The sequence below is a fragment of the Suricata suricatta genome, chromosome 15 (genome assembly GCF_006229205.1).
Source record: "Suricata suricatta isolate VVHF042 chromosome 15, meerkat_22Aug2017_6uvM2_HiC, whole genome shotgun sequence".
Lineage (NCBI taxonomy): Eukaryota > Metazoa > Chordata > Mammalia > Carnivora > Herpestidae > Suricata > Suricata suricatta.
Window position 1 is genome coordinate 78,452,575 of NC_043714.1, and position 13,384 is coordinate 78,465,958.

The following is a 13,384-nucleotide window of genomic DNA, read 5'->3' on the forward strand; positions in this document are numbered from 1 at the left end:
ATTACTCTAGACCTACCAGGATACTTAAAATCAATTGATTCGGTGCTTTAATCGCATCTGCAAGATCACTTCACAGCAGCATTTGGCTTAGTGTCTAAGTATTAAGTAGGTGTGTGAGCTGCAAATGATCACCATTTCCATCCACTCAAGAATTCACCTGTAAAGGAATTATGGGGGCAGTGTAGCTCGGCCACTTGACACACTCAAAGTAATTTCAACCACTAGCCTGTGTGGCTCAGTTGGTTAACCGTCCAACTCTTGATCTCGGCTCAGGTCACGATCTCCCATTGCATGGGATGGAGCTCTGCTGAGAGCGTAGAACCTGCTTGGGATTCTCTCTCCTCTCTCTGTGCCTCCCTAACTCATGCTCTCTCTCTCTCTCTCTCTCTCTAAGATAAGTAAGCATTAAAATTAAAAAAAAAAAAACCAAACTTTTTAAAGAGGCTAGAAAACACACCAAACATCACAATAGTGATCTCTGAAGAGTGAGACAAAGGGCAAGTTTTTACATTTCTAAGTTTTTGCATTTCCCAAATATCCTACAATAAATTTATATTTGGGGGGAAATGACTTAAAAATTACACATTCACTGGTCAAATCTTCAGCTCTGCGTGGGGCTGGTGGCTTCCTTTCTGGCGTACCTTTTATAAGATGCCAGGTTCCTGTGGGGGGAGGGGGATGAATGATGAAAAGGGGTCACTAAGAAATGGCCTCCCTCTCCAGCGGACACCTTCTGTTGACAGGCCTGGTGAGGGATCACATTCAGCTTGGCTGGGGCTCCCGAGGCACTGCCTGGTTCTTGCTTCAGCCACTGCCCCTCCAGCTGTGCCTTGGCTTGTCAAGAAACCCACGGTCCACCTGAGAATTCCAAGCACCCCATGCCAGGTGCTGTGTGGATTCTAGTTCTATGCCCCTCCTCCTCCTCCTAGGTGGCTGGGTCCCCTGCAAACAGTTTGATCTTGGTCAATCCTAATAACAAATGAACATCCAAACAAAACAAAACAAGCCAACAGATCCCCAGTCCCCAGTCACAAGTCAGTATTTGGAAAACAGGAGTGGAAAGAGAAAAACAAGACCCACCTGCAATCCCCGTTTGATGTGTTTGGAGCCTGCATGCGCCTCTAGGCACAGACTTGGATGGTTTAGAAATGCTGCTCTCCCGTGGGCATCTGGGCTCAATAGTCGTGGGGGGACCCACTCTGGCTCAGCCTTCCTCACCGCCCCTCCCTCAGGCTGCTTGACCACAGCTCCAGCCCTGTCCCTTCTCCGTGGAAGGCAGATGCCCTGCTGTACAGCCAAGCAGGGAGGACTGACAGCGTTCTGCCTTGGGGCCCCTCCTGGATGGATTCACCGCCTTTTATCAACTCAACAGGGAGCCCAGTGGGGCACCCATCTTTCCTCCCCCCCCCCCCCCCCCCCCCCCCCCCCCCCCCCCCCCCGCCTCCCGGAACACTCGGGTCCGTGGACTTTCTGGTGTTGGATGAGGGTTGACAGCCGACTGCAGGCCCGGCACCTGTAGGGCCTCCCACCGCTGTGGAGCCGGTAGTGCGCGTTCCGCGTGCAGCTCCTGCGGGGCAGGCACAGGGTTTCTCCTTGGCGGGTTTTCTGGTGCAGAGTGAGCTTGAAGGCTTGACCGCATTCCCTGCACTCGAATGGCTTCTCGCCCGTGTGCAGCACCGGTAGGGCTTCTCCTCCGTGTGGATCAGCTGGTGTCTCAGGAGGATGGAACTCTGCTTGAAGGCCTTGCCACACTCTGTGCACTGGTAGGACTTGGTCCCCTTGTGGATGACCTGGTGCCTGAGCAGCAGCGAGTTGTACTTGCCACAGGCACACCTGTACACTCTCTCCCCAACAGCCTCTTCAGGGCCCGAGCCTGGCTGTTTTTCCTCCAGGGCCCCCGGGGATGTGCTAAGTTCCTCACCAAAGCCGCCTGCCTGGGGGTCGAGGGGTCTTTCATCTGACCCGTCCTTAGGACGGCCATTCCTCTCCTCAGGGAAGTGCCCCCAAACTGTGCCCAACAGTCCTAACTGCCTAGAGGACACTCTCCTTAGAGAAGACTCCTTGACCCCAGCCTCCATCCTAGAATCTGGAAGAATGAACAGAAAATGGAAAGATGACCTCACCTCTATATTCACAAAAGGAACTCTGATTTGAAGACAGAATCCTTACGTCAAAGAAGTAGAGAGGTTTGGGAACTTCTCGCAAGAAAGAAAACTGTAAAATCAGGGTTTGTATAAGAGGACCCAAAGGAAGGTTAATAAGGGTTTAAGCACTGTGTGAGGTTAGCTCCAGAGGGGAACTCATGAGCAGGGAGGGGCATCAGGAGGAGGGGAGGGGGTACAGCTTGGCTCAAAGTACTGGGGCAGAGGTGGGAGGGGGGTAGCACCTTGATGCAGGAGCAGGGCCTGCAGTGTGTGGCGTACTGCCATCCTTTGCTCCCCTCTTCCTGTGGGCACTCACCCACAGTTCATCCACTAAGCAGACACGTCAGGGTCCTGCCTGTGCAAGCCCCATGGACTGCAGGCCACCTCTCCTCCCTTTCTGCAGTCCCAAGCTCAGGCTTTGGCAGGTGAGCCACAGGATACTGGGAGAATCAAAGCAGCTGAAGGGTCTTCCCTGCTGGGTCCTCCTCATACACCCTTCCCCACAGATCTGGCCTGACACCTCAGAGCACCAGGAAGGATATTCATGCACTTGGGTTTCCTGTACAAGTTAGTCTTGGGTGACCCTGTATGACAAGCAAGGTGTTTAGTAGGAAATTTGGCCATGCTGTGAGGAGCTAAACGTACAGCCTTCCACGCACCAGGGAACTACAAGGAGCTGTGTGAAGGCCAGGCCTTGCTGTACCTTGCACTTACCTGGGCACCGGTTGGTCATGGTCCCTGACTCCTCCCCTTGGTCCAAAAGGGAGATCAGCGCTGGTTTGGCAACAAGAAAGCCTACGTGCAGGGAGGAGAGCAGCACGTGCCAGGGAGCAGGAGGAAGGAGGGAGGTCTGGCTGCCTGGCTGGAGGCCTCAGAGGACACACACTTGGAGCGGGTGGAGAATACCCACTTTCCTAGGAGCAGGGCAGTGAGGTGGCCATGGACAGATGAGAATTTGGAAAGGAACCAACTCCCCCAGGAGGCTGGTGGAAGAAGCAGGGTTGTGTCTGAGCCCAGCCCCAGGATGGACGGGGGAAGCCTCACCCAGTGAGGCCACGTGCCTGTGGTTTTCCAACATCACGTTCCTGTACAGCGCCCTCTGGTCAGGGGCCAGGCACTTCCACTCTATTCTTGTGAAGTACACGGCCACATCCTCAAACACAACGGCTTCCTGCGACCATAAACCCTGCTGTCTGGGCTATCTGGGCAGGAGATGTGGAGACCATGTCAGGGATATTCAGGGCACCTGTTTGGCTCTGGAAGTCAAGGCTTCGGTATGGTCACTACTGCATTCCCAAGGCCTGGCATGGGGCAGGGGAAAGGGGACACCTCAACATTCCCCAAGGAAAAGGAAAAGTGGAACATTTTGCCAACACCAAAGGGGAAGTGAGGGTCTCAACCTTGGCCTGGGTAGGGGCACCCTTGAGATGCTGGTGGCCAAGCCTCCACACTGGCAAGGAGTGTTCCTATCCTTTCTCTGGTTCTTTGCTCTTAGCAGAGAAGCCAAAAGCTGTGTGCACCAAGGTCCGACCATTCACACCAGATGGAGGCAGGTGCTGGGGAGGGACAGGGACCCTTGTCCCTTGACCTTGCTGGCTGATCCTGGAAGCTCAGGGGCTGCAGTAGACCATGGGCAGCCTACTTCTGCCCAAAGCCTCAGGAAGGAGTTGACAGAGCCAGTGAGTCTTTAAAGGGAGAAGGTTGATCCATCTCTGTGATCCACCTACAGGAGTGGGAGCTACATGGGTGGGCCTGGGGCCCCCTGGGAAGGTCTTCAGGGCTGAAAAGCTGAGGATGGGGATGAAGGCAGCCAAAAGGCTCAAAGGGGACACTCACCTGGAGTCTGGGCGTCGCCAGTGGCACCGCCATTCCAAGGTCCCCTTCAGGGGAAAGGCAGGTGCTGGGAATAGTGAGTGTTAAGTCGAAAGAGCCCAGGCCTAAGGCCCATTCACCACTGTCCCTGTCTCCCAGGACCACCCAGATACAGAAGAGACAGGAAAGTGTAAGACATGGGGCAAGAACATCTTGAGCAGCTTAAACGACCCCTCACGTCCCAAAAAGCAGCAACCTGAGACCTGCTCACCACAAGGCTCCACCTCTCACTCCCAATTTTCCCAGGGAGGCCTCTTGGGATCATCCTACTTAGAATGCAACCCCCCAGGGTGCCTGCGTGTCTCAGTTGGGTAAGAGTATGACTCTTCATTTTGGTTTAGGTCATGGGCTCACAGTTTGTGAGTTCAAGCCCCGCATTGGGCTCCAAAGAGTGGCGCCTGCTTGGGATTCTCTCTTCCTCTTCCTCTCTCTCTGCCTTTCCCCCTCAATACATGTGTGCTCTCTATCAAAATAAACTTAAACATAAAATAAAATGCTACCCCCACCCCAGAATTCCTTCCCTGTCCTCATTCCCTGTTTCATTTTCATCCATAACACCTGTTATCTGACATAATGCAGTCAACTTACTTGCTTCTTAACTGCCTCCCCCATGAGATGAAGCCTGCAGTCTGGTTATTCATGCTGCACCCCAGGGCCTGCGGAAGGGCCTTATACACAGCACGTGCTCAGCAAGGATTTGTGGAATGAATGAGTAGGTCCATGACGGGGTGATTCTGCAACCAGTAAAACCGTGTTGTGGAACACCAGAAAACATTCTTACTATATTACTACATGAAATAAGCAGACTGTAAGTGAAAAAATAAATCTGGCAGCACACACTCCAGCACATTAACCTTAGTTTCTTTCAAACTAGTTCTTATTTTCCTTCTCATTTTTCTGAATTCTCTAAGATTTATTGTTTATTTTCAAATATATGTTGCAGTTGGGGAAAAATTATTTAAAAACCAATAAATACAATCCTGCTCTGGCTAGGTGTTCAGAATAGACCCTGGTCTCTGTGTCCCGTCCTCAATGGACACTTGAGCTCCTGTGTTTGGGTGGAGGTATCTAGGATACCCTTTTCTGTGGGGCTTGAGCCTCCTAAGTAGCTGTCACTTTGCAAAGTGCTGCCCCTTTTAGGCAACAGCAGAAATCCTGCAGTTATGATGCTGTGAGGTGACATTGGCAGGATAGCCCTTTTAACATGTGAGAGTATAACACGCTACAGAGGATGATCTGAGAGGTTTGGTGGGTCATCTGTGCGAATGCAAAGCGTAGAGCCATATCACTGCTAGACACTGCACTGGGCTGTCTGTCTAGGGCAGTGTGTGTGGACCATTGCTGCTGCCCCTGTAGACAGAGCTACTGTCCTCCTCACCCCCACAAGACAGCCAGAGCATCTTATGAGGATGAGCATCTCAGGAGGAGACTTGGCTCTCAACTCAACATACACCACTCTCCACAGTTAGGAGGGGAAGTTACCATGCTGTCTGTTTGCTTATTTCTGGGGAATGCATGTGCTCAGGGAGGGGCCCCCTGGTTAGAGGGGAAAAGACCTCATTTTAGTCCTTCCTTTGGAACAAGGGAATGTCTTTAATGTGAGAACAGTGCTGAGTTGTAAAACGTGGAGCAAGAGATATAATAATAAAACAGATCAGGTTCCTACTCAGAGTCCTGAGAGAGAAAATATCAAGCGGAAGGGGAGTGCTAACTTAGATGGGGGATCAGGGAGGGCTTCTTGGGGTGGGGGAAGGAGATTACATTTAATTGGGGCCGGGAGGACCAGCAGGAGTCATTCTTCCCCTCCAATTTAGAAGAAAACGTCGGTTCCTCAGGGGACTGGGGCACCTTGCTCCACTGCCTCACCTACCTCCTGTGCAGCCAAGCTGGCATTCTCTGTTACTCAGACTAGCCAGGGCCATTCTGGTGCTCTTTCCTTTGCCTACAAGGGATTAACAAGGACTGGCAGCTACCAGGTTTCAGTTCAAATGTTAACTTCTTGGAGACCTTCCCCGCCCACCTACAGCCACCCCTAACTCCTTCTCTCTCACAAACCTATCTTCTTGGTTCATTTCCTTCATAGCCCTTAAGATGATCAAAACCTATTTTCTTAGAGCACCTGGGTGGCTCGGTTAAGCATCCAACTCTCGATTTCAGCTCAGGTCAAATTCCCACGGTGGTGGGTTGGAGCGCAGCTGGGCATGGAGCTTGCTTAATTAAGGTTCTTTCTGCTCCTCCCCCTCTTGATGGCGCTCTCTCTCAAAATAAACAACTTTCTTACTCGTTGCCTCTATTGCATTAATGCCTCACTTCTATTACAAATAGATACTCCATGAAGGCAGGGATGTTGCACCTTCACTGCAGTATCCCCAGCACTAGAAGGGTCCTCAGGAAAAGATAAGGAATCCGAATGGCTGTTGTCCGGATGAGTGAGGGAAGGGGGCGGGGGACGGGGGGAGAACCGCACAGGGTAAAGCGTGACAGCGAAAGGGCTGACAATTAGCTGGAAAACGAGGGAGCAGGGGAGAGGCAGTGCATGGATGGCCAGCGGGCACCAGCTGCTCACGAGCCGGTGCGTTCAGGCAACTGCAGGCGTGCGGCCAAGGGGGACGCAACCCGGTCAGAACTGGTCCTCGCAGGTCTCCCACCCCTGCAGCCTCAGGTCTGCGCCGTCACCCAGGCTCTGGGGAGGCAAGGCTGGGGTCCGGCCCGCACTCTTGCCGTGCCAGCCGGAGGGAACGGGACCCCGGACCCTCCCTAAGGCCCAGAACCGAAGAAAAAGCGAGGGGGCGGCGCCGGCTGCAGGTCAGCGCCCTCGCGGTGCTCAGCGCGGCCTCTGTGCGGACCACAGCCTCCGCCAGGCGGGAATCGGAGAACCGCGCTCACCCTACTCCAGTCCCCGCCCGCCGGGGCGTCCTCACCCCAGGAGGCTATCCGAAACGGCGCGCGGAGGGCGCCGGGGGCAGTCGGTCCGTTCCGGCCCGCCCCCGGAAACGGGCCCCAGCGCCGCTCTAGGAGGCTCGGAGGACCACGCTCCTCGGTGGGCGCCTTCGGGCTCCCGCGGCGCGAGGCTGGTGACGGAGAGGGCCGCTGAGGTCGGGCGCTCTTCCGGCCGGATCCCTCAGGTCCGAGGGGCGCGCCCGCTGCGGGAGTCGGGGGCCCGGACGCACGGTCCCCAAACTTGAGAGCAGACACGACCACGCGAGACCTCGAGAAAGGCCAATGGAAAAGTCGAGCATCATTCCAGGCAGCCGGGTTCTGAGGCAGCGCCCTCTCCCTTTAACTTTTTATTTTTACATAATTATATAACCAAGCAAGTTGCAAAGGCAGTATAGAGAGGTCTTGTGTACCCTTCACTTTCTTCCCCTACAGTCTGAAAAAGCTTCTCTACGATTGTGTCTTTCAAATTTTTGTGACACAGTAAAAAAAATGCTTTACAATGTGACCCAGCAAACGCACAAATCTGTGCTTAGGAATAAATGCTGACATATATAGTAATTAAGAAAAATTTTAAACAAAACTATTTACTCTCGTGCGATGAAATCTCATGTTTTTCTTTACATGTTTTCTTATTAAAAAAAAAAAAAAAAGGGAAAAGCAGAGACCAACTTTTTGAAGAGGGGTACAACAGCCAAAATCTAGGAGGCAGCAAAGGAGGCATCTATATTTTTAATATTTGGAGGAGGGGCACCTGGGTGGCTCCGTGGTTGTGTCTGACTTTAGCCCAGATCATGATCTGGTGGTTCATTGGGCTTTGTACTGACAATTCAGAGCCCGGAGCCTACTTCAGATTCTGTGTCTGCCCCTCTCCCACTCATGCTCTGTCTCTCAAAAATAAACGTTTAAAAATATTTTAATTAAAATAAACATTTAAAAATAAACAAAATTTTTTAAAGAAAAGTTTTACTAATATGTTATTATTTCAGCAAAGTTATTGCAACATGTCTAAAAGGCAGACAGACACATTATTACAGGCTGTAAAGTAACAAAGGAATTTTATACAATTAAAATATTACACAGACTGATGGGATTTACTGAATAACTAACAGATCCATAAAAGAAACTAAATCTGAAAGATTAAATCCAGTTTTAGCACCTACAGTATCTATGAAAGTAAAACTTTAAACTGTTTCATTCTTTCCTAATATATTTCTTAACTTTCTTGCAAATACAGTGCTCTCAAAACCCCAAAGATGAATGAAGGGCCTAGGAAACCCTAACACTAAGAACATATAGCCAGAAGAACTATAAACACGGACGTGGAACTGAGAGTTTTAGTTGGAATTCACGGAACTTACTGTACTTGAACCAATCCTATGGTTTCTGTGCACTGAATACTGTATATGAGTAAAGTCTATGAATAATAAGGTTTGCCAGTAGGGACCGTTAAAAATTAGCAATATATGGTATTATTCCTATCAAATTTTTTTCTCATAAGTTATATTTATAACAAAATTATAATTAAAATATTTATTATACTTATTACACATTCAGGGACATAGCAGGGACATTTATGTGTTTGTTGGTTTAGCATCCACTTTATTGTGCTTACTTATTTTTGTAAGGAATACACAACATCTTCCCAACATTCAAGGTAATGCAATAATAAAATTCTCCAAAGAAAAATAACTGGAAATTGCATTAAATACTGTTTTAATTAGGAATAATTGCTATAATAAAACAAGTAACATGATACATTATTTTTCCAACGAACTTCAGTTGGAGAAACCGAACAGCAGAGATAGATCTTTAAGATTCTGGCCATGGCAAAACTGGTAGTTCTCTGAGATCTGAGAGATGTGTTAGCAAAACCACAGACACAGCCTACCTTTCTCCCAAATCCTGGAGAAAAGCATTTTCTGACTTTGGGGGAAAGAGGACTGAACACTGGCTGAGAGGGGACTCGCTGAAGTCTCAAGCCACCTGGGAAGCTGGCCCCAGGAACGAGGGAACCACTGTCTTGGCGGCAGGGAAGAAATCAACTTTGTGTTGGGCTGACCAATGGCTTATTTTATTTATGGCTTTGAATAAAAAAAGTGAAATCCTTCATTGTGTTTTCTCAGAAACTAATCAAAAGATTACAGAGTCCTAAACAACTTGGAGACACAAAGTGGATGCTGAGCGATTAGAGGTCACTCCAGGTGTGGAATTTTAGAAAGTTAGTCCTTGGAGTAAATGGCACCATGGCTTTGGCAGCAGATACAAAGGAATGATGCTCTGGAGAGGAGGTAGGGGACACTCTGTGATCGGCCAGTGGATAGATGAGGGTCCCAGCTGGAGAAGGGATCTTTAATTCTATGGTTTATCTCCCACTGCTCATGCCTCTGTCTTCATATATGGTGATTTCAATAACTCGAAGTCCTCTCTCAATGGGATCTGTCAGGAGGAGGCCTTGCAGAGCATATGTCTTCTCATTCTGCTCTTAAATGTATTGGGACACTTTCTTCAGAACCTTCTCATAATGAGTTTCCATGCATAAGAAGATGGTGTAGGCGGTTAAGCAAGCCAAACAGCCTTCAAGATATGATTGGCCCCCAAGCTTCTCTGCTTCTGCATAAAGGTTATTTAGAGTTTGAACTGTTTCTTCAAACTGCTGTCTACCGATCCGGTTCTCCAGCTCCGCAGGGAACTTGGTCTGGAACTGGCAGCGTGTGCCACTGCTGTAGTCTCTCTGAATGAATACCTTCCCGGACACTGGCACCGGCACCTGCTGCGGCCTCATGGCAGGACAGGCCAGGCGCGCGCGGGCCTTCAGCTACAGCCCTGGCCCATGCCCATGCCCAGGCCCGGGCCCGGCGCTCCCTACAGCCTGGTTCAGCCAGGAAACCTAACTAAATTTTTTAATGACTATTTTCATTTTTGAGAGAGAGACAGAGTGCGATTGGGGGAGGATCAGAGAGAGAGGGAGACACAGAAGCTGAAGCAGGTTCTAGGCTCTGAGCTGTCAGCACAGAGCCCAATGCGGGGCTCGAATTCACAAACTGCAAGATCATGTCCTGAGTGGAAATTGGCCGCTTAACCAACTGACCCTCCCAGCGGCCCTAGGAGGCAACTATATTGCAAGTAATTGGCATCATACAAGCTACAGTATCTGAAAATAGGATATTAAGTTTAGTTATGGTTAAATAGTTTAAATAAAAATGCTTGAAACTAAATAGCAACCTGCAGAATAACTCATGGGAGGAAGAGAAACTCATACTTGGAATTGAAAGAAAATGAAAACACTTTGCAGGATGCTCACAAAGAAATTTACACATATATACAGGTATACCTTGGACATATTGCAAGTGTGGTTCCAGACCACTGCAATAAAGAGAATAATGGTAATAACACAAATTAAGTGAATTTCTTGGTTTCCCAAGAAAGCATGACCATGACTCTTATTTATTGGGACTCTGCCTCATGCTCAGTACATCTGTCCATGCAGAGATGGGGGTCCTGGCTGGTGTCCTCCCCCTTCAAAGTCCAGAGACCTCTGACTTGGCTCCATCTCACTAGCCTGAATGTCAATCTCCATGTGAGAGGCCATCAAACCTGGCACACAGACTCCCAAATTAAATGAATTTCTTGGTTTCCCAAGCTATGTTTATGCAGTAGACTACTAAGTGTGCAAGAGCATTACGTCTAAAAAAAGCAACATACATACTTCAATTTTAAAATATTTTATTTCTAGGGGTGCCTGGGTGGCCTAGTAGGTTGAATGTCTGATTCTTAATCTCATGGTTTGTGAGTTGGAGCCCCATATCAGGCTCCACGCTGACAAGGCAGAACCTGCTTGGGATTCTTTCTCTCCCCTTCTCTCTGCTCTTCCCCTGCGCAAGCTTGTGCTCTCCCTCTCAAAATAAATAAATAACTTTAAAAATTTAAAAAAAACTGCTAAAAAATGCTAACCATCATCTGACCTTTTGGGGAGTCCTATCACTGATCACTATAACAAATAATAATGAAAAAGTTTAAAGTAGTTCAAGAATTACCAAAATGTGACAGAGACACAAGTTAGCAAATGGTGTTGGAAAAAGGGTACCAACAGACTTGCTCAATTCAGGGTTGCCACAGACCTTCTTTTACTTTGTAAAAAACAACAACACAGTATCTGCAAAACACAGTAACATGAGGTATGGCTGTTTACATATACTTCTAATCTTTCAGCACGTATATTCAGGTAGTAAAAGCATGCATGAAAGAACTGATTCTTCTTTTTTCACTTAAATTTTATTTGGTTTGTCTCAACATGTATATTTTCCTTCATTTTTGTTTTGCTTTGGATATTTATGTATAATAATTATCTTTTACTCCAATTTTACCCCAGGTATTAACTGGGCTCTCCTTTTCTACTTGGAGATACAGAGTCGGACCCCACCTCTTCCACAGCTTTTGGAGGTCTAAAACCATCCCAAGAATTTTTACCAGTTTTTCATGCACACTTTTCTTCAGCATACTGCCCGATGAATTTTTCACACCCTGAAAACGCTGTGAAGCTAGCACCCATGTCAACAAGCTGATTTTGTCTGGGGACCTCAAAGCCTCCTAGGGCTCTCTTCTGGTTGCTCTCAAAACACCTTTCCTATGGTGCCTAAGTGTGTCCATTCTGACTTCTTTAGCCCTGATGACTTTTGTACGTGTACTTTATGTGTTTTGTATATATTCACTCAACTCTCACAATAACCCTGTGAAAGACAGTATTATTGTTCCTATATGAAATAGTGTCCCCTAGGAAAGAATAGAAGGTAGTGTTGTTATTTGTCTGAGGGAAGCTGATGTGGGGGTGGGGAGCCAAGTGGAACAAGACATAAGAGTCATGGTCATGCATGTTTATACCAAATTATTCTTGTGTGTACATGACAAAAATATTTTAAAAACAACTTTAAAAGAAAATAAAGAACTTGTGTGAATAAAGTTTGAAATGCTGGGAAGAGGTGACCTTGGATGGCACAGGAAGGGGGGAAGGGTGCCTGGCTCACCAGCATGAGCAAAGGTACCTTGTGGGGAGGACCCCATTTGGGGGTATAGGCAGACGGGCCCCTCCTGAAGGCTTGAGAAACCCATGCCCAGTGTGGCTGTCTCTAGAGGGGCCCCCATCATCAGGTGACCCAGATTTGTGGAATCCCTGCTGTGTGCCAGGTTTGATGGCCTCTCACATGGAGATTGACATTCAGGCTAGTGAGATGGAGCCAAGTCAGAGGTCTCTGGACTTTGAAGGGGGAGGACACCAGCCAGGACCCCCATCTCTGCAAGGACAGATGTACTGAGCATGAGGCAGGGTCCCAATAAATATCAGGCAGGTGTCCGCACCTCGGAGAGCCCCAGAACTGGCTGCTCTCCTGTAAGTCCGTGCTTGCCATCTCCAGGGAGGCCTTCAGGAGGAAGCATCCAGGCAGGCAAGCCACCCCCCGAACAGCACTTCTTGAGGCTTCCCTGGGTCCAGAACCCCCAATGGGGGCTCGCAGCTGCCAGACATCCTCTGGAAATCTTGGGCTGGCATTACTGCCCATTTGCCTATGGCAAGGCTCTGAACACATGCCCTGCAGTAGGCCTGTTTAGCCCCCTCTGGCTGCATTGAGCTCCAAGGCAAAGAGAAAGTGGAGGGCTCTCCTCACCATAGCTCATCTGAGAGACCTCGTGACCTTCTCAGGTACCCCATCGCCTGAGTGTCCAAGTACTATCCCCACCTCCCTGTGCCTTTCTGGTCCTTTGAGCCTATCCTGGGCTGATCTCAAAACCCCTCACTCTGCCCAAGGAGGCCCAGGTGCCCCTTGATGAATTTTTTTTTGGGTGATAATGGGGTTCATGGGGTCAGGAGCTGACAGCCAAGAAAGAATTCTTGATATGTCTTCAGTGGAAAAAGGTGATTTTATTAAAGCATGGGGACAGGACCGGTGGGCAGAAAGGGACGATGAGGAAAGACTAGTTATATACTATGGAGCTGGGGGAGGTAAAGTCCAGGGGATGTTCCCAATGAGATCTTCATATGCTAAAGAAGATTCACAGGATACTGGGGGCCTAGCTATTGTCAAACTAAGGTTGTTTTCACTTCTAGCAAAGCATTAACATGGTAGGGAGTTCCTGGAGAGACATTTTACTCTGCCTGCCTCAAGTATTTGCCAACGGGCTGCAGTTTATCTTTTTTTTTTAATGTTTTTTATTTATTTATGAGAGACAGAGAGTGACAGCGTGACCAGGGTAGGGTCAGAGAGAGAGGGAGACACAGAGTCCGAAGCAGGCTCCAGGCTCTGAGCTGTCAGCACAGAGCCCGACGCGGGGCTCTAACCCACAAACCATGAGATCATGACCTGAGCTGAAGCCGGACACTTAACTGACTGAGCCACCCAGGCACCCCTGGGTTGCAGCTTATAAGGAAATTTAATTTC

At 48.9% G+C, this 13,384-nt stretch overlaps 1 protein-coding gene and 1 pseudogene across 1 annotated transcript; both read right to left on the minus strand.

The window, feature by feature from the left end:
* Positions 1–601: 601 nt before the first annotated feature.
* ZNF517 (zinc finger protein 517) lies at positions 602–4,013 on the minus strand. The gene is made up of 6 exons (XM_029923360.1): positions 3,981–4,013; positions 3,189–3,315; positions 2,859–2,939; positions 1,678–2,086; positions 1,514–1,567; positions 602–662 (listed from the first exon to the last, which is right to left on the minus strand). Exons 1-6 carry the CDS (start codon positions 4,011–4,013, stop codon positions 602–604), a joined length of 765 nt encoding a protein of 254 aa, XP_029779220.1.
* Positions 4,014–9,212: 5,199 nt separating this feature from the next.
* Positions 9,213–9,738, minus strand: LOC115278655 (annotated as a pseudogene).
* Between the last annotated feature and the right edge of the window lie 3,646 nt (positions 9,739–13,384).

Bases quoted from the DNA above. Each gene is read 5' to 3' on its own strand.
- ZNF517 (XM_029923360.1), bottom strand. From the start codon at position 4,013: ATGGCGGTGCCACTGGCGACGCCCAGACTCCAG. The intron at 3,316-3,980 runs GTGAGTGTCCCC...TTATGGTCGCAG, and splicing joins TGGCGACGCCCAGACTCCAG to GAAGCCGTTGTGTTTGAGGA. The intron at 2,087-2,858 runs GTAAGTGCAAGG...TCATTCTTCCAG, and splicing joins CATGACCAACCGGTGCCCAG to ATTCTAGGATGGAGGCTGGG.